The sequence below is a fragment of the Mobula hypostoma genome, chromosome 13 (assembly GCF_963921235.1).
Source record: "Mobula hypostoma chromosome 13, sMobHyp1.1, whole genome shotgun sequence".
Taxonomy (NCBI): Eukaryota; Metazoa; Chordata; class Chondrichthyes; order Myliobatiformes; family Myliobatidae; genus Mobula; species Mobula hypostoma.
In genome coordinates, this window is record NC_086109.1 from 64,843,046 (window position 1) to 64,865,108 (window position 22,063).

Sequence of the window (22,063 nt, forward strand, 5' to 3'; positions counted from 1 at the left end):
GAGCTTAATTACTGAGATTGGCATAAATTCTAGATTTACTTAATTCATTTAATTCTCAGATGCGATGATGGGATTTGAATGAATATCTCTGGATGCTTGCCCCACAACTTCACTGCAATATTATTTCACCCACGTTATACCTAAAAGAAAGCTAACTGGTCAAAGGCTAGACTGCTGTTATTCAGACTGAGCTGAATAAAATGTTGCTGCAATATTTCCTAAATTGAATGGCTAAACTTCAAACTGATACTTTATTGTCTGTGTAGCCCTGAAATCATGAAAGGACTTTTAATCAAGGCAATTCATTAATTTTCCTTTATGAGAAAATTTATGCTTCACCAATTTACACTGGAGACCATACATGCAATGACAAAAATATCTCCAAATACATCCCTCTTTGCAAAATACGTAAATTAACACACCCATTTTAATTGCACAGAATGAAACTGGATAGGAATGCACATTCCAGTGTGATGTAATTTCCTAACTGAATACAGCATTTTTAATTCAAAAAAATCTTGCTTTATGTTGCTAATTCTTTCCTATTCTGAGTTATGTACATTATGACTGTCAGCTTGTAATTTAATATAATATTTCACAATTATTTCCTTAATAATCATAAATCTGGTTATTAAATACATTTATCTGTACCTACTAGCAGAATGACTTCCACCAGATAAGTGGTATATTTAATTACAATTTGGACTCACTATCTAAATGGCACAAATTAATAGCCCCAGTAACTATTTATACAATTTTTACTCAATGACGCAGTAAAAACGAATATGAAACAGATCTGAATGTTTTAGTAACTTGTGCAGATATTTTAGCTGAAAATAACATTTTATAAAAACATAAATATTTGTCTCGAGAACCTGTAATGTGTGGTAGATCAATCCAATTCAAACAGGATTGGAAACTTTATTAGAATGAATCTACCTTGGCCCTCTGCCACTGAGGAAATAGGAAACACTGCAGATAATATAAGCAAAAATAAATATTTCACTTCTTCTGTTAAAAATCAGTAGGGCACAACTCTTTCAAAGCTCACAGTGACAATTTACCTAGATTACCTAAGATTTGCTTTTAGTTGAGATTGACTCATTTATAAAGAATTGTTTTTTTTGGATGATCAGATTAGGCATCCATGGTTATTAATTTAATAAATTAAGGAATGCTAAACAAAGAAGTAGTGAAGATAATAATCCAGCCCTGAATACATGTACTGTAACTACTTTGATGAATGGCAATCCTGATCCATTTTCTGCTGCACCCAGTGACTAAACCTCATATATCAATGACAGATTCTTTGTGATCAACACCTCTTTAACGCAGCATGGAGCTGTGCGCTGAAAACACATAGCCTGCTTGCACATCAAATGATCTCAAAAATACTTGCATGATAAATAGTATCGACTCTGCACTATTTGTGATGGATTGGTGAAATCATTAACATTAAAAACAGCTGCAAAATACAAAATACAAATAAAATTGGAAGCATCTCTGCCTTGGGCAAAGTGTTAGCAATAGACTTAACTTTTGCAAATATTCATGAAGGATATGGCAGAATGAGAATTCAAAGTGGAAACAAGTGCAATCCATTCAGAGACACAATCGCAACAAATTAAACAATAACTGAATCAGTAAAGTGAAAAGAAATTAAGAAGGGTTGCTAAAAGCCAAATCACATACAAGTGAAAGTGAACTGCTAGTAGAGCTGAAAGCATTTGATTGAAATCATTTTGATTTCCTGCTGTCACCACCTTGCAATCAGGCACAAGAGTTTATTAAGCAAGGCTGCCACATTGAATTGGACCACAAGTGAAAAATCTAAATAGAGAAAAAAATGTTAATGAAAACAGTCAACGCACACAAACTGCTGGAGGAACTCAGTAGGCCAGGCAGAATCTGTGAACCTGATGAAGGGTTTCAGCCTGAATGTCGGCTTTTTATTCTTTTCCATAGATGCTGCCTGGCCTGCTGAGTTCCTCTAACATTTGTGTATGTTGCTTGGACTTTCAGCATGTGCAGATGTTCTCATGTTTGTTAATGAAAACAGTAATGTATCATACTTTAGTTGTGAAAAACCAAAAAAAAAAGTTTCAGTACATCCTTTAAAAAAAATCTTGGTCAAAGTAATATTTTAAACTGGATACTGTATAATTAAACAATTAATATATGTATATTAAAAGAGCATGTAAATGTTCCCTTATTCATATCTTACAGGGGAAGGAAACATACTGTATATCTAAACCTACTGACGGTAAATGGATAGATTTATTAATTCAAACTCTAGTGCTGCCATCTCTCTTGCTAAAGAGCATATAGATGCTATAATCACTTCTTCATCAGTTTCATTCTGGAACTCATTGGCACATAAACAGAATTGCACTTCCAGTCCCTATCCACATCCCTGTCTGCAGCATGTACCACAGTTAACTCATGTATTACCTGATATGTATCTGGAGGAAACGAGAACATTTTTCCATTTGAGGTATTTTGAGGCAGCAATGCCCAGGAACAGAAAGACCTCCAAAAAGAGGTGGACACAGTCCAGTCCATCCCAGGAAAAGCCCTCCCCACCATTGAGCACATCTACAAGGAGCACTACCACAAGAAAGCAGCATTCATTTACAAGGAGACCCCACAATCCAGGCCATGCTCTTTTCTTGCTGTTGCCATTGAGGAGATACAGGAGCCTTAGGTCCCACACCACCAGGTTCAGGAACAGTTATAACCCTTCAACAATTAGGCTCCTGAACTTCACTTCAACTATAAACTAATGCCAGAACCTATGATCTTGCTTTCAAGGACAACTCAAGTCCTTTGTGTTTATTAATTAATCAAGCATTTATTTATTTCTTTCTCTACATGTTTTTCTGCATGCTTATTTATTTTTTGCATTTGCACAGATTGTCTTCTTTTGCAAATCGGATGTTCGCCACTCTTTGTTTTATTTATCTGTGTATACCGGGACACAGTGTGGAACAGGCCCTGCCCACCCAATGGGCTGTGCTGCCCTCCAACCACCTACTTAACCCTAGCCAAATCACAGGACTATTTACAATGACCAATTAACCTACTAACCAGTACACATTTGGACTGTGGGAGGAAACCAGAGCATCTGAAGGAAACCAATGTGATCATGAGGCAAAGCGTAGAAACTAATTACAAATGCCGCTGTAATTGAACTATGAACTCCAACGCCCTGACCTGTAATGGTGTCACGCTGACTGCTTTGCTACTGTGGCACCCCACGGTAGTTTGTGTATAGTTTTTTCACTGATTTTATTGTATTTCTGTGTTCTACTGTGAATGCCTGAAAGAAGATGAATCTCAGGGCCGTGTACATTGATCATGAATTATTTTTGAATTTACTTTAAACTTTTCAAAGGTCAGTGAAAACAATGTTCAAGTCTTCCTGTTTGCAATGGGAACCGTTGCATAATCATTGCCTCAAAGACAGGACAGGATTTATGAATTTATTAGTTTCTGTGACTTCACAATAGCTAGTCAAGTGTATTCATTGTTGCAATATCAAACATATGCCATTAAATACCATAACATCATGATAAAGGTCAATCCAGCATTGCTAATTTCTGGGATACATTTATAGCCAAGACCAAAAAAACTTCAATTGTCTGAATAAACAATTTAATAAGTCATTATTACAACAGTCTGATAACATTGTTAAAATCTTCATAAAAGAGATTTGTCCTTGTGCCTTATCACCTGCAACATGAAACTCACAGAGTGCTGAAATGCCCAAGTATAATTATCTCTCAGTGGCTGGTGAAGTCACACGTAATTTGAGCAACTTTCTACACCTGCGTCAATCTGGATATTATATCTTTATGGTTTTGGTCATCAGCCACCATAGCATCTTGGCCAAAATTTATGTCTAAAGTCATACATTCAGTATATTGTGGAAATAAATTTGAAGCTTTGTGATCTTTATATATTTAGAATTTTGTAATGTGCAAAATGGAATCAGTATAATCCCAGAGTGCTTTGCTATATGCTAAGAGTATATGTGACTGAAGGCATGTAATGTTTTGTTAATTGTTTAACCAAAGGGGAAGGTAACTGAGGGGGATTGGTAGATTGTGTGATCTCGAATGGAGGAAAGATCGGACTGCAGCTGCTTAGTGGGGGGACTGAGTCAGCTTGAACTGATAACCGCTGAGCTACATAAAAACCAACTTTGTAAGCTGTAACTCAGAAGCTGCCTGCCATCCATAGTAAGGAGCGAAGGTGAACTTCCCCTTTCAGATAACAAATGCGCTTCTGAATAGATCCACTCTGAGTTTATTGTGCTTTGTTTTAAGACCTAGTGAAAGAATAATACTAATGAAGACGTTAAATTTGAAATTTTTACACTTAAATTTTGCTCTCTATGAACATAGCATTAATGGTTTAAAGTTCAAAGTAAATTTATTATTAAAATACATATATGTCAACAAATACAACCCTGAGATTGATTTTCTTGAGGATATACTCAATGGATCAATTTCATTGCTTATTTTCCTATCAGTGGTTTACCAAATTGCTCAGTTATCTTCATTACAGGAGACAAACATCTAACTAAATTGAGCTTCTATGATGGTGATGCTATAGGGGAAATCTATTTCATTCCATTTATGCACTGGAAATGTACCTGCCAGAAATCTCATTCAAATCCTAATAGCAACTCAGTACTCATGCTCAAAACTGGCGAACAGATGTTTCAGTGAGGGTCTGGGGGAAATACTGCACATTCTGTGGTGACATTTTCCAAATGAAATGTTAAAAGGATTCACTGTCTGCTCTTTCCGGTTGATGTAAAGGAGGATAAAAGCAGAATCGTTATTCCCAGTGTCTGAGACAGAATCTATCAATTTCACTGAAATAAATTACCTGCGTCGATTTGTACTAATGTTAGTTTATTATTGCCACATGTACCAAGGTACAGTGAGAAACTGAGTTTTGCAAGTCATCTGTACATTTCAATACATAAATACTTTGAGGGAGCTTAAGGGAGAAGCAATTACAGAAAGCAGAATATAGTGTTACACTTACAGAGAAACTGAACCGCAGATAGACGATAAGGTGTATTGTGAGGTCAACAGTTCATTTTCAATGTACAAGAGATCTGTTCAAGAGTCTTAATACAGTGGTATAGAAGCTGTCCTTGAGCCTGGTGCTGCATGTTTTCAAGTTTTTTGTATTTTCTGCTAATGCAAAGGGGGAAGACATGAGAATGTCTCAGATGGAAGGGGTCTTCAACTCTGCTGGCTGCTTTCCTGAGGCACAACAAATATAGTCAGAGTCCTTGGAGGAGAAGTTGCTTTTCATGATGAACTGAGCTGTGCCCACAAAAGTCTGCAACTTCCTATGATCTCGGGCAGAGAGGTTTCCATACCTAGTTTTGATGCATCCAGGATGGGATGCTTTCTATGATGCACCGATAAAAATTATGTAAGGTCAACAGGAACATGCAATTACTGTTTTTAAGAGCTTGCTGTGTCAGATTTGATGTTCCATTTCCTATAATGTAATGGTGAGAACACACCAAACAATGCCAAATTGGCTCGACATTAATACCTCGGGAATGAATTCCTGGAAATCATTTTGTCAAGTATAAGTTGAAAAGGCTAGCCAAAATGCATTATGGAAATATCAAAATAATGAGGGAGGAGCATGCTATTCCCTATAGAAAAGATATGGCTTTGTACATTGGAAGTTGTACACAGAAGATCATCAGAGTGAAAATTTGTTAATTGAATATGCCTAAATCAAGAGATTACTGTATTGGGACAACCTGATGTCATAAAAAAACACTTCCTAAATACAAGTCTTTCCTCATAGAAGCTGCCAAAGAACAGGATCAACTCTACTGGGGTCATCTACTGTATCTGGTGCTCCTGATGCACCCTCCTCTATATTGGCGAGGCCCAATGTAAACTAGGGAACTGCTCAATCTGCCAAAAGGAATTTCCTGGTGGCCAACCAGTTTAATTCTTATACCCATTCCTGTTCTGATATGTCAGTCCACGGTCTCCTCTTCTGCCACGATGAGGCCACTCTCAGGCTGGAGGAGGAACATCTCATACTTCATCTAGGAAGCCTCCAACTTGATTGCATGATCATCGAGTTCTCTTTCCAGTGATTTTTTTTCCATTTTTTTCTTTTCCTTTCCCCCTTCCCTCTTTTTCTATTCCCCACTCTGGCCTTTTACCTCTTCTCACCTACCTATCACCTCCGACCGGTGACCCTCCTTCTTCCTTTTCTCCCATAGTCCACTCTTCTATCAGATTCCTTCTTCTCCAGCCCTTTATTTTTCACACCCACTTGGGTTCACCTATCACCTTCTAACTAGCCCTCCTTCCCCTACCCCCACCTTATTATTCTGACATCTTCCTCCTTCCTTTCTCGTCCTGATGAAGGGTCTCGGCCCAAAGTGTCGACTGTTTATACATTTTCATAGATGCTACTTGACCTGTTGAGTCACCCAGCATTTTGTGTGTGTTAAACAAGGTCAAGGCCTGTATAACAAATGAGGAAATTGTCAAACTATCAAGAAACCTGAACTATGATGACAGGACTATAACAGCAAGAGGGAGAAAAAAATGAGATAGCCTGACTCCTCTTTGTCATTGTCAGAGGAGTTTTAAGAGACCTTGTAATGTACCCACCTTGATTACTTTGGTTTGTCATCCTATGAAGTTGGGAAAGCAAGAAGGAAGGATAATTGGGAAAAACTATACTACATTACTGAATTGATTTACTGCAAACGAATAATACTGCATAGAATTTATAAGAAATAAACATCTTAATAGAGAAAGAAACTTGCCTACACAATATGTTTTGATAACAACAATGCAAAATCAAGTTTATGGTTGCTTTAAATCTAAAGATTAACTAGCTCTGTAATCTGCTATTGAGAATCACATTATAGCTACATAATGTTTGACAAGGTTAATACAATATTTTCTGTGTTATCTCAGTTCAAACTATCAAGTTATGCATACCGTGGAAGTGGTTGAAAATGATCGTAAATTGCAAGTTGCTTGAAGCCATCACTGCAGGAGAGAAAAAGTTAATTTAGATAAAAGTACTGTAAACATGTACATATATATTTGCATGCATACACAAATACACTGAGAAAATTTTCAAGTATTAATTTTTCACCACGTTTTAATGTATTTGTTCACATTGTGTATAATGTATGAAATGTTTTGCGTGCTATTAGAATATAATACATGCCACACATGTTGAGATAAATATTCACTATAATAGGGATGGTGATATCAGCAGGTAGGGCAAGGTTGTTAAGATCTGAAGTTTGACCATAAGGGAAATGTGTAACATTTTTTTATATTTATCAATCTATATGGAAATTAAATGTTCCATCCAAAAACTCAAATCGTGCCCATATCACATGGCATATAATTAATTCATAAATGATAACGGAGTTCCACTTTGCTGTGTGAGAACCCATTCTAAATATTAACACACCATTAGGAATTTTCCTTTTATGCCCCTCTTCTCATTACTAACATCAGGGAGGGAGTACAGGAGCCTGTAGACTCACACTCAAAGAATCAGAGACAGCTATTGCCCCTCTGCATCAGATTTCTGAATAGTCCCATCAACACTACAATGGATCTAATTGTTTTAAACCAATGACTCCCCTAAACATGTGTATTCATCTATTGTCAGTGCATGCACATTGATCTCTTGCCTACGCATGTGCATTGGTCTATCTCTCTCTCTCTCTCTCACTGCAACGTGAATACACCAGTTAAAGCCATCTCCCGCATGTGTGCTTTTATTTAATCGATATGTAGTTGTGCACAGACACAACAAATTGGCGACAAGTACGAATCTGAATGACAGAGAATATCACTAACTGCGCCGACAGTTAGGGGAGAAAACTGAAAGAGTTAAAAAGTATGAAGGCCATCATGGATGCTAACAAATGGATAAGTGAGTAACTGCCTGTATAGTACACAGTGAGAAACACAACTAGCAAACCTACAAGTCAAAATAACACGGCAATGGCTTCAGTCAGGAAAGTTGACGCATTTTATAACACTATTGAAGGCTGGGAGTCATATATCGAAAAGATGGGACTGTACTGCAACCCAAACAATATGGAGGAGCAAAAGAAAGCCCACTCACTTCTTAACTTAATGGGTGCTAGAAAGTAGTTTTTTACACAACTTAGTAACCCCTGAAAAGCTAGCAAGCAAGACGTTCGACCACATTATTACAATTTTACCAAATCATCTGAGCCCTAAGTTGTTGGTAATAGCTGAGATATTTAGATTTTACAAAAGGAAGCAGTCAAAGGATGAAAACATTCCTGAATACATTGCAGAACTGCACAAACTTTCCCAGTACTGTAACTTTAGAGATAGACTTTTTGATGCATTAAGGGACAGGCTTGTACGTGGCATGCATAGTCAAAGCACTCCAAAGAGGCTACTGGCAGAAAGAGACCAAACCTTAGAAAGGGCATTGACCATTGGAATATCATTAGGATGCAGGAAAAAGGTTCAGAATGTGAAATGCACAATATGTCCCTGAATGGTACAAAAGGCCAAAAAATGTTATCGATGTGGCAAATTGACGCATGTTGCAAATGACTGTTGGTTCAAAGAAAAAGTTGGCAGAAAGTGTCACAGACAAGGTCACAAAGAGAGAGTGTACAAGGCAGACAAAAAGCACAACCAAAGAGGAAAAACCACATCAAGTGAAGAGTTTCACACACAAAACTAAGAAAATGCATAAAGTTTCCGAATGTAAAACAGAATCAGTAAACACAGAATCTGAAGAAGGTGAGCTGGCATGCGTAGAACTGCATAGTATTACTGAGGCAGATCACAAAATCATCTGGACCACAATAGATGTGCCTGGTGTAAAACTGAAAATGCAGCTGGATACAGAATCAGATTTATCAAAAATTTCAGAGGCTGACTACAAGACTATTTCCTAAGCTACCATTAGAGAATATCTCAGAGATGCCAAAGACCTACACAGGTGAAAAAGAGTCTTCCAAAGACAAACTGAAAGTGAATGTGATGTATGGAGGTCAAACACAGCAGTTAGAGCTTTATGTATGGAAAAACTTTATGTATGTGCCAGCACTTTTTGGATATGAATAGTTGAGAAAAATCCAACTAGACTGGCAGTAAATCAAAGCTCTCAATGTGGCATCACCAGGCAACTGCAGCCCAAGTCGTAGCACTAATCAGAGACTGGCACAGCTGCTTAATGCTACTGAGGTGTCTCAGAAGGGAACAGATAAACAGATTGAAGACTTTGGCCAAAAGCTGTACAGGATTCCAAAAGGTTCAAAATGCACCCTACAGGCACTGTCACACATGCAGGTGCGGCCATCGTCACCATGGCAAAGAGTACATATTGACTTTGCTGGGCCATCATGGACTCCATGTTCATGATTGCTGTGGATACTCGTTCGAAGTAGCCAGAGGTTATATCAGTGAAGTCAACCACCTCAGCTAAGACTGTCTCTGCCCTGAGGACTATCTTTGTTAGAAATGGCTTATCAGAACAAATTGTGAATGGCAACGGACAACACTACGCTTCAGAAGAACTCTTTATGAAGAAAAATGGCATCAGATATTTCAAGCCAGCTCCTCACCACCCAGCAAGGTTTATCTAAACATTCGTCTATTGCAGCTATGGAAAAGGAGGACATTTCTCTGCAGTACAAGGTGGACAACTTCCTTTCTGTGCATCAGAGCTCTGTTCATGCGACAACAAATCAAACACCTGCAATGTTGTTCCTGAGCAGAAATCTGAGATCTCACAGAACCTCTGAAACCTATGGAGGTACATGCAGAATAAACAATTCAGCCAGATACCAAGTGAATCGGCAAGGAGCTTCAAGGTTAGACAGGAAGTCATCGCACGTGGTTACTGGGAAGACGAGTGGACACCCGGTAGGATACCTACAAGAACTGGACCACTGGTGTACACAGTGGATATTGGAGATCAGACATAGAAGTCACGTGGACCAGATACTGGATGCCCAACCAAAGGACACACCTGATTTGATTGCATGCAACAAGCTGGACACACTACAGACACCGGACTTACCCTCCAGTGGTGATCATGTCACTGACAGCCATGTGACACTAGCTATGGAGAACATTGTCTTAGACAACACCCCTACAAAACCTGACACCACTACACATGTTCAGAGGCACATCAAGAACATTATCATTGACCAGACACCTGCCAATCCTAATGCCACTCCATAGGTCCAGCGGCGCTATCTTGAAAGAAACAGAACACTACACCAAAAGACTGAATCTTTAGAACTGTGAAGTTAACTATGTACTGTTATTGTGAAAGCATGTTTATTTGGAATATGGGTTGTGAAAGCAATGAAAGTTTTGTACATATACATTTTTATGTTGCATTTATCTAAAGGGAGAGGAAGTGTGAAGTATGGATCTATTTCTTTTAGATCAATGACCACTCTATGCATACACATTGCTCTCTCTCTCTCTCTCTCTCTCTCGCTGCAATGTGAATACACCAGTTAAAGCCATCTCCTGCGGGCATGTGTTTAATCAATCAATATGGAGTTGTGCACAGACACAAGAAGGACCTTGCTGTGCTTTTTATTCACTATTTAATTATTTTGTAATTTATGGTAATATTATGTCTTTGCATTGTCCTCCTGCCACAAAACAAGTTCCACACCATATAATACAGTAACAATAAATGTGATTCTGATATTCTGGTGATTCAATTGAATTACTTTATCTCTTTGGTACCATTAAATACTGTATGCATCTCAATAGGTTTTCTCTTAAAATTGGACACATTCTATCATCTTTAGTTCTTTACAGAACACAAAGTTGATACTGGTTTTGTCTCCTTGGAACCCACAGACTATTCACAAGCAAAAGTTTGTTTCTGAGATAGTGGCAAGAATTCTTTGCAGTGAGTGACCATGTGATCTTATACACATCTCACTGCGGCTGATCACATCTAAATAGAGAGTGCAGTACATGGCTTTGGGCTACAGGGCTCTTGGCTGCCCGTAACCCAGATTTCACTCTGAAATTCTGTCAGGAAGTGCATCTCACAATTTCATAAATTCCCAGAGGACCTGCACTACATACAGGGAATTCTCAGTGCAAATGATGAGGTCTCAGTTTGCATATGTGCTCAGTTAAATTCCAAAACTGCAGTTGGGTCTCAGCCCGCAACGTCGACTGTACTCTTTTCTATAGATGCTGCCTGGCCTGCTGAGTTCCTCCAGCATTTTGTGTGTGTTGCTTGGATTTCCAGCATCTGCAGATTTTCTCTCGTTTCAGCTTTATCCTATTCCTTTGCAATATCTTATCACCAGAGTACACGCAGCCTATGAAGTTGAGGTATTTACCTACTAATTATGTCATTAAATGATTAGTTTTGTTATTATCATCTTATATGACATGAAATCTGTCGTTTTGCTGCAGCTGTACACTGCAAAAACAGAAAATTAGTAGAAATTACAAAATAAATAAATTGTGCAAAAAATGAATAATGAAGAAGTGTTTATGGATTCATGGACTGTTCAGAAATCTGATGACGGAGGGGAAGAAAACATTCATGAAGTGTTGAGTGTGCATTTTCAGGCTGCTGTAGCTCATCCCCGCTGGTAATAATGAGATGAGATCATGTCCCAGGTGGTGAGGATCTTTAATGATGGATGCTGCCTTCTTCAGGCATCACCTCTTGAAGATGTAACAGTAGTATGTCATGGTCGTAATCTCTGCCAAAGAAGCTTCCTCGCCATAAAAGTATGACTTTTATGATGAAATACAGTTTGTTTCTTTTAGATTCTCTCTTTTATCTCTTCCTCTCTTTTCCACTCTTTATTTTGCTTTTGATGTGTGAGTTAAATCTGATTCACACTTCTAAGCAAGAATTTCCAGATGGATTGGATCAAACTTCCAAAGACAACAGGTTGGCTTTCATTACAAATACAAGTTCCTGTGGGCATCTGTCAGTGTGAAGAAGGTGAAGTGCTGTCCCTTTATTACTGAGAAATATGTATCACCATAACAAAGGAAACACCAACAGCAACTTTAACTATGTGTGCACTGGAGGCAGTAAGCTTCGTTTCAATGTTACTTAATGACCAACTAACAAAAGTGAGTTTCATGTTATTAATATTTGTGGATTAGTAATGCTGTGTTTACTTGATTGGATCAGTAATCTGGGGATTTAGTTCACTTAGTGCAAGGCTTTGGTTCAAATCCCACTCAAGTAGCCAGGAAATTTTTGTGGAATCACAGACAGGCTTGGACAGGAGGACATTGTTTGGCCTTTCAAGACTGCACCAGATCTAAGCAAAATTACTTCAGCAACACTTACTGCCCTTCTATTGCCCAATTGCTGTGAAAACCTTTTCCTTTCCTGATGAAGGGTCTCGGCCTGAAACGTCAACTGTTTATTCCCTCCCATAGACGCTGCCTGATCTGCTGAGTTCCTCCAGCATTTTGTATGTGTTGTTCTGGATTTCTGCATGATCTATTGGGTTTATCATTTCCTTTCATGTATTTATGTAGTTCCCTTTTACATACAATCAGTTCTATCTCTAGTACCACCCTGAAGGTGAATTCTGGACCATTCATTTCATACTGTAATTCCTCCTGTTTTGGTTCTTTTATGAATCAATTTCATTCAATGCCAATGGGAATAGGGGAATGCTTTCTTCCTATCCACTCTGTTTATACCCATCACGGTTTCAAATATCTGATTCTTTCTCAGCTTTCCCTGTGTCAAGATGAAAATCCCCAGCTTCTCCCATCTAAGACTGAAATCTTTCATCTATGCAATCGTTTTGGTAAACCTCTTCAACATCCTTTCTAAATCCTTTTGCTCTGTTCCAAAAAACATTGGCAAGAAGTGGACAAAATTCCTTTTTCTGACGGGAAGTCTGTAAACAGTGGTGAACCACAGGGTTTGGCACTATGATCTTTGTTGTATGTATATACTCATGTCTTGGATAAGAAGGCCCATGGTCTTCACAAGCAAGTTTCCTTTTCATCCCAGTAGTGCCTATCTGCTTCTCACACAGGTCCTTCCTTGGATGTGCAAGATGAAACTCTTCTGTGCTAGAATACTACCCGAGGCATTTGCTAAAATGCTACATTACTAGCTTGCTAAAATAAAAGCCCATGCAATGAAAAGGGCTGTAGCAGCTTGGAGAAAATATTAATGAAGTAACAGGAGACAGAGCAGGGATGAAAGGTTGCTTTCCCTAATGGAGGAAAGTATACTCCTCAGGTGATGGTACCAGGTCACCCGCTATGCTTAGTATAGATTAATGCCTTAGATTTGGATTACAGGTCATAATTTCTGATTCTGCAAGTGACACAAATATGCAGAGAATGGAGGGTTATTGACCATGAGCAGGCAGAAGGGATTAGATCAGAAGCAGACACAAAGTGCTGGAGGAACTCAGCAGGCCAGCCTGCATCTACGGAAAAGAGTAAACAGTCAACTTCATTGGGCCAAGGCCCTTCATCGGGACTGGAAAAAAGATGAGGAGGCCTCACTCTGACTCCTCATCTTTTTTTCCAGTCCGAAAGAAGGGTCTCGGCCCAAAACATTGACTGTTTACTCTTTCCCATAGATGCTGCCTGGCCTACTGAGTTCCTCTAGCACATTGTGGGTGTTGCTTAGATTTCCAGCATCTGCAGATTTTCTTTCATTTCAGATCAGAATCAAAATCAGGTTTAATAACACCGTCATATGTAATGAAATTTGTTGTTGTGTGGCAGCAGTACATTGCAATACTTAATAATAAAAACAGTAAATTATGGTAAATATATATATATACAGTATATATGTGTGTATGTATATATATATATATATATATACACGTGTAAATAAAAGATAAATTAAATAAGTAGTGCAAAAAGAGAAAAAAAAGTAGCGAAGTAGTGTTCATGAGTTTAATGTTTATTTAGAAATCCGATGGTGGAGAGGAGAAGCTGTTCTTGAATCGTTGAGTATGTTCCTTCAAGCTCCTGGTACCTCTTTCCTGGTGGTAGCTAAGAGTCAGGGCATGACCTGGGTGCTGGGGGTTCTTAATTATGGATGCTCCCTTATTAGCTTAATTAGTTCAGCACAACATTGTGGGCCATAGGGCCTCTTCCTCTCCCGTACTGTTCTAGGTTCTTTGTGATTACACCAGGAGAAATAGTGCACAGAGAAGAGGGTTGTAATAGACTTCCAGGGGATTTGGACAAGCTGGTAGAAAGGGTAGGTTCATGGCCAATGAAATGTTAGAAATTGTAATTTGTTGTATATTGAGGAAAGGTAGTCAACAGGAAGGCACAATACTAAACGATGCAAGGACAGAGTTCATATGGGAACGGGGGAAATGAGGATGGCAGGGCAAAAGGTGTGGTGGATCCTCAGCTCTCACCAGGTCAGCAATACATCATGAAAAGCATTCGTTCTAATATGAACCCTCATAGAACCCTTCTATATTTCTCCTTCTAAATAGGAAAAGAAATCATTCATTGATATTCTTAGCTAATTCTGTGCCCTTGCTGATACAGCACCTTTTATTCCAAAGCCTTCAATTTTAATGACAAGTCCATGCGGTGCTTAACTAAACACTTTCTAGAATTCCACATATACCATATCAACCACATCTCCTTCAGCAAACCTCTCACTGGTCAGTTACAGTTTTGCTTATCAAACTTTGATTCGAATAAAGCTAGACTAGTTCTGCTCTCATTTCATTGAAACTGCTGGGTTTACTTCTTCTACCTGAGAGTTGTCTTTCCTCTACACTAGCTTTTCAAATCTATCACTGTGGGTTGACAACTGTTTCACTGCTGACACATGCTCTATGTGGCCTGGTTTATTTCCCAGAAACACACACAACAGTGTTACTCTCCTCACTGGTAAACCAAATGGAAGGAACATGAGGATTTTTCTTACGTAATGGGTAGTTAGTATCTGGAACAGCCTCACAACAGTTATTGTGTTTTTTGTGTGTAATTGCAAAAAGGCCAATGATATTTATTTTGTTCATTAAAGTTCCACTCAGCTGTCTAGAAAGTAACCATTGTGGATCAGGATTTGGATTCTTCACCCTCCTGTTCCAGTTCTGAAAAATCAACTGTTTATTTCTCTCCATAGATGCTGCCTTGCCAGGAGGTGGTGTAGTGGCATATGCACCGGACTTTGAGGGAAGTGGTCCTGGGTTCGAATCCGATCTGCGCCTTGCACCCTTTCCATCTGTGCTGGGATGAGCATCCAGTTAGCAACTCGGCCTCATAAAAAAAGACAAAAATGCTAAAGGAATGGCAAGGTTGCTGCCCGGTGCACCACAAGGCATGGAAAGGAACAGCAACGGATGCTGCGTGAGCTGCTGAGTTCCTTCAGCACTTTGTGAATGTTACTCTGGACTTCCCGCATCTGCACAATCCACAATGTTTATTGTGGATCAATTCCAGACACTAACTAAATTCATCATGTTACTTCTGGTTTGGTTGTCAGTTGTGTTCACTCTATTTCCCTTTGTTCTTCACCACTCCACCAAAGTGAACAGTGTCTCCCTATCTTCTCTGTGTTATCCTCCTCTATCTCTATCAGATCACATTCTCTATTCCAAGGAGAACAACCCCGGTTTCTCCAGTTTTTTACCACACAATTAAATGGATCATTTTAGAACAGTTTTTCTGCACCCTCTCTAAATTCTTCTTCGTCTTACCAGAAGTGTGGTAGCCAGAAATGGGGACAATAACTCTGTTGCAACTGAGCTAATGCTTAATAAAGATTTATCATGACCTTTTTGCCTTCATACCCTCTGCCACTCTGCTTGAGGGTAAGAGGAGGAGTTTGGCATTGAAATGTTTCCAGAGCAAGAAGCTTGTGTTGTGCCAGCTTTAAATTGGCACTGGTTTAGAAGGGATTCCTGGAAAACAGCATCAACAGAGCATTGCCTAGCAATAACATGACAAAACCTGTTATATTGATGGTGTATTCATGCAGAGTTTTTATTTTCTGGTGAGACATTTTTAAAAGAATCTGATTTAGTGGTTTAAACAGTGGGCGCCAGTCTCCTGGACTCGGAACAAAATCGTGTCATTATAAATGCTAACCTGGATTTGCAACATTTTGATTTATTTTTACATCTGTGTTCCTGTACTTTATCTCAAGAGTTATAAAAGTACTTACTCTTCATCTCGCCTACTTGCTCTGTAGCCTTTGTTCTTACCTCTCGCATTTAAAATTGCCTCTGACAATTTGTTCATTTCTTTGCTGGCAGCCAATAAAAGTCATTACAGAGCAGAAGTTATGAGCATTCAGTACTGATACCAAGTTTTACAGGCTGAAAGCAGGCACAAAGAATCAACATTACAAAGTCACAGCTTGCAACCAGCAAACCTCTGATGACTCAGCACCTCCATGGCATATCTACCCTTGAGCACAGACGCACCTAGAAGGACAGTCATCCATATTGCACTCTTGTAACTTGGGCTTGGGTTTTTTGTTTTCTGGATAGTAATTGCAGGAGTGCTCAGGAACAACACGGCCAGAGCGTATATCCACACACTCGGCAGAACTAAGCTGGTAACCTGGAAACAGATAGAAAGAAAACATGGGAACAGAATCATACAACAAACAAACAGGGCATTTGACTCACCAGGTCCACGCCAACCAGTGGGCACCTATCCATATTAACTTGCAGTAAAAAAGCAGGATAACAAAAGTGTTTTGGACACAACTTCATGTAAAAAAGATTAAAAAATACACTGAATTCTTTTAAAATAATGTGTTACCTCCTCCACAAGTGACAGTGCATGGATAAAAATCGGTCTCTCTCCATTGATGGCTGATGGGCTGATAGAACATGAATTGGACGACACTGTCCCTCGAAGAAACATACCGAGTCTGAACAATTAAAGGAGAAAATGCACTCATTTAAAATGTCAAGTACCAAGAAAGAGCCAAAACCTCAGGGAATGTGAGAATTCTTTAATGATTCATCCAGGTTAGTATTCTGAAATTCAGAGATGGATGAGCTTACTTACAATGCGACCAGACTGGATATGTTGACTTTTGTTTTTTAACTGATTGAACTAATGAAATCAGAGATTTTATCCAAATTTGCTTATTTCAGGCCTTTCAGTAGAGATCTCATTGAGGAAGCACTGCAGTGTCAGCTAGGCCGTCTTTCAAAATGAAAAGTGACATGAATTCCCTGCCTGGTCTCTTGGTTCAATATAAAACTCAAAGCACAATAGAAAGGAGAGCTGGAGGACAGCCCCTCACTCACCATATCCTACTCAAATCACTCAGGCCACAACCCTTTAAAAACCTAGATAATATGATGATACAACCTACTACTGCTTGTGGGCCTCTAATGTGCATAAACTGACCACTGTATTTCCTTTACTATAGTAGAAACTATTCTTAAAATCTAAGCAGTTGATTATAAACTCCTTTGAGAGGTCCTGATGTCCTGAAGCCAGTTCTCAGGGTTACCCCGAGCTTCCAGCTGTCAGCCACTTTAATTTTCCATTGCATTCTCACCCTTACCTATCAGTTTCTAACTTTGACTTCTGCAATAAAGCCAAATTCCAAGTTTCAGGAAAAGCACCTCATCTCTGTTAGCCTTCTGGACTTAATACTGAATTCTATAACATCAGGTAACTTGATTTCAATTTGTATCCGCCACCCACCTGTAATATTCGTTCTGCTTAGTTTTTTCCCCTTCCCCTCTTTTATTTTCTTTTTCTCCCTGTAGAATTGAAGGACATGCCAGCGTGACATGTCTCCCAACTCTGCATTTTGTGACTCCTGTATTATTTCATCTCAGTTCCTTTGTCAACATTCCCACTCACTCAATGACTAGACAACCTGATTTACAGCTTATCCGAATGACCCTATCAGATACATACCCCACCCCTCCTCCCCGGCCCTCCAGGATGCTTAACAAGCTTATCTTGTCTCCTGGAGACACAACAGACGGCAGATACTAGAACCTGGAGCAAAAGGCAATCTGCAGGAAGAACTCAACTGGCCGAGCAGCATCTATGGGGAGAAAGATATTGTCAATGCTTCAGGTTGGAACCTTGCTTCAGGGTTTCAATCAGAATCATTAATAATTCTTTTTCTCTCGCCGATGTTGCATGATCTGCTACAGATCGTTTATTTTGTCTCTTTCCCAGTTCTGACAATGGTTCTTTGATCTGACAACATTAACTTTATTTTTCTTCTCACATTTGTGGCCTGACATGTTTAGTATTCCCAGCACTTTCTGTTTTTCAGATTTCCAGAATATGCTGTGTTTAAAAAATTTTCACTTTATAAATCAATATTCTTTATTTAAATACCTGTCTTTCATTGAGTATATTGTAGGGCATTGGGCGAAACTAACATGATTAGGTAGACAGGTAGTTTTTTGTTGGAAAAAGCTCCCTTTCTTGGTCCTACCAACTGTGTTAACGTTGCAGCCAGAAGATAAGATACAAATAAAATTATCCCCCATGTCCCTGACATCATGAAGCACTAAATGTTAAGGAGGTTTATCATCCTCTTCAAACAAGCACGTGCACCTTATCAATAGAGCATGGCTATTTCTTCCTTAACCCTCCTCTTATTCGATGGGGCAAACATTTGATTTGTTAGAAGTGGGAGTACATACTTGTGGGCTCCTATTACCAGACTGCAAACTCCTGCCTTTGCCCTCTGTCAGAATGCTTCCTTTTTAGTGGTCATGGGAGACACCTAAGAGCTTCTCAGCTATTGAGCTATGCACACAGCCTAGGGGCCAGCCTCTGGAACAGACTAGAGGGCATGACACTTATAGAGGACAGAAATAGCTTGAGTTTGGTAGTTAGTCAGAAGGCAAGGATACTTGGAAAGTGGCAGAAATCTCTGTATTTTGGCGTTTTATCCCTAGGGTATACTATCTGTCTTTATAAGCGTGGGAAAAGGGCTGAATTATGCAGCAAGGACATTATAAAGTTTTTTTTTATTGTTTCCCTCCCCCCCCCTGCATTCCGCAGGGATCGCTCCCTACGCGACTCCCTTGTCCATTCATCCCCCCCATCCCTCCCCACTGATCTCCCTCCTGGCACTTATCCCTGTAAGCGGAACAAGTGCTACACATGCCCTTACACTTCCTCCCTTACCACCATTCAGGGCCCCAAACAGTCCTTCCAGGTGAGGCGACACTTCACCTGTGAGTCGGCTGGGGTGATATACTGAGTCCGGTGCTCCCGATGTGGCCTTCTATATATTGACGAGACCCGACGCAGACTGGGAGATCGTTTTGCTGAACACCTATGCTCTGTCCACCAGAGAGCACAGGATCTCCCAGTGACCACACAATTTAATTCCACATCCCATTCCTATATGTTTATCCACGGCCTCCTCTACTGTAAAGATGAAGCCACACTCAGGTTGGAGGAACAACACCTTATATACCGTCTGGGTAGCCTCCAACCTGATGGCATGAACATTTAGACTTCTCTAACTTCCGCTAATGGCCCACCTCCCCCTCGTACCCCATCCGTTGTTTGTTTATATACACACATTCTTTCTCTCTCTCTCTCCTTTTTCTCCCTCTGTCCCTCTGACTATACCCCTTGCCCATCCTCTGGGTTTTTCCCCCCCTCCCCCTTTTCCTTCTCCCTGGGCCTCCTGTCCCATGATCCTCTCATATCCCTTTTGCCAATCATCTGTCCAGCTCTTGGCTCCATCCCTCCCCCTCCTGTCTTCTCCTATCATTTTGGATCTCCCCCTCCCCCTCCCACTTTCAAATCTCTTACTAGCTCTTCTTTCAGTTAGTCTTGACGAAGGGTCTCGGCCCGAAACATCGACTGTACCTCTTCCTAGAGATGCTGCCTGGCCTGCTGCGTTCACCAGCAACTTTGATGTGTGTTTTTTTAAATTAATTTTTTTGTAGTTTTATATTCGGACATAACCAGATAAAACCATGGAATCAAGACAGTACAGAAACAGGATCTTTGGCTCTTGGACTCCACACCAACTATTAAGCATCTATTTGTACTCATCCCATTTTTATTCCCCCTACATTCCCATAAATCCCCTCCCTGATTCTACACACTAAGACCAATTTACTGTGACCAACTAACCTTGCAACCCACAAGAAAATGGAGCACTCAGAAGAAATCGCTGCAGTCACAGAGGGAACGGGCAAAGACTGTACAGACAGTGTTGGATGTCAAGGTTGAACATGGGTCAGTGGAGCTGTGAGGGAGCATCTCTACTGACTGTACCAGTATAACACACGCAAAATGATGGTTGAACTCAGCAGGCCAGGCAGCATCGATGGAAATTAATAAATAGTCATATTTCAGGTTGTGACCCTTCTTAAAGACTTCGGGGAGGGGAGGGGGGAGAAGAGATACCAGAATAAAAAGGTGGGGGGAGGGGAAGGAGGATAGCTGAAAGGTGATAGGTGACGACAGGTGGGAGGGCTAGAGAAAAAGAAATCTGATAGGAGAGGAGAGTGGACCAGAGGAGTAACGCTGTGCTATTATTTCATGGAAATCATAGAAGATAGAAAAATGTACAACAGGTAGAGATCCTTCAGCCAATAATGTTGTGCAGAACTAATCAACTTAATCTATTCTGTCTGCACACGGTCTAAATCCCCCCCATTCTCAACAAATTACAAGCTATCTTGAATATATTTGGGATATCTGCTTTAAAATAACATTCCTTCTGTCCCACTCCATTTACACAAAGTTAATAGTAGGGGCCTCCCTTCACCTTAAACATGCTTTTCTTCACTTCCGTATGCACACTTCAATCTGGAGCTTAACCTCGAATATTTCTCAATGTGCATTTACATTGCAGCATATGGTATATTCTAAATACCATTTTGCAAAATCACTTGATTTATTCTTCGTAAAGTGTAGCTTGATATTGCCAGGAGAGAAAATTCAAAGTCATACATTTAGATGCCAATTTAAAAACAAGAACGAAAGTTCACTGGAGTTTATTCACGCAGAACTATCCCAGTATTGCTGCTAATGCAATTTCCTTCTGGTATTATGTTCCGAGTATAAGCACAGGATATTTGCAATGATTGTTTAATGCCTGGATTTTGGTTCGGGTTCCTTGCTTTTACAATGTAAGTAATGATAGTGATTGCTGCAGCTAGTAAAATCTAAAGTCAGTGAAGGATATTAGGGGAAGGGAAAACGTAGTTGGGAACAGCATTGGGGGAAAGGCAAAGAAATCTATCTCAGCAAGTGAGGAAAGGAAAGGCTTCGAAAAATAGGGAGAATTCTGTGCACCTATGTGTATTTAATGAACTGATTTCATCTGGTTTGAAGGATGGATTCTGCTACCTGGTGATAGATTGTTTAATACAATAAAATTGATAAAAGGCCAGTTAAATTATCCTGAGGCCAATCATTTTTATTGTCTATTTTTGATGCATTAGCTCAATCAGTATAATCAGTTTTCATGACTGACAGTCTGGAGAAAAGGCTTAATCAATTCATGTTACAGGTAGATTGATAACTTTCATTGCCACTGTTGTTAAAATTATGAGGAAGCGGTTTAGCCCACTACATAACTGGCTGTTCGATGAAACAGTCATCCATACAGACCCATTATCAAAGATTCAAAATACAGTTATTATCAAAGTATGTATGCAGTGTACAACCTTGAAATTCATCTTCCCCACATACAGCCACGAAACAAAGAAAAACATGGAACCCATTCAAAGGAAAATAGAAAACCTCCCATGTAAATTCGAGCAAATTAAGCACCTGTTTCACTGTACACATTTTGACAAAATAAGCTACAATTCATTTTCAGTTCCAATAGCAAAACACTTAATCTATAAACATGAGAGTTATCCATAATTCACAGTTATTAAAAGAAAGTGAAGTACATTAAGGATTATGTGACCCCAGAATTTTTCTCCTCTGAACTGGAACAAGAGCTGACTACTAGATGATCATCTTGCACTGTATTTGCTGAGGCCATTGAACAGTAATGAACCTTGAAATTTAATTACTCAGCAGAGGTCCAGTTGAGT

General features: G+C 39.5%; 1 protein-coding gene and 1 long non-coding RNA gene across 6 annotated transcripts in view; one reads left to right on the plus strand and one right to left on the minus strand.

The window, feature by feature from the left end:
- The window catches only part of LOC134355646 (uncharacterized), a 114,892-nt gene extending 98,575 nt beyond the window's left edge, over positions 1-16,317 (plus strand). For all 3 annotated transcript variants that reach the window (XR_010020142.1, XR_010020141.1, XR_010020140.1), the window contains one exon: positions 15,172-16,317. This is a non-coding gene — a long non-coding RNA (uncharacterized LOC134355646). The remainder of the gene's footprint in view (positions 1-15,171) is intronic.
- adamtsl3 (ADAMTS-like 3) overlaps positions 1-22,063 on the minus strand; it is a 760,337-nt gene that overhangs the window by 196,292 nt on the left and 541,982 nt on the right. For all 3 annotated transcript variants that reach the window (XM_063065855.1, XM_063065856.1, XM_063065857.1), the window contains 3 exons: positions 16,818-16,929; positions 16,475-16,613; positions 7,011-7,061 (listed from right to left, as the gene is read on the minus strand). In XM_063065855.1, the coding sequence (XP_062921925.1) occupies positions 7,011-7,061; positions 16,475-16,613; positions 16,818-16,929 (302 nt within the window). The remainder of the gene's footprint in view (positions 1-7,010; positions 7,062-16,474; positions 16,614-16,817; positions 16,930-22,063) is intronic.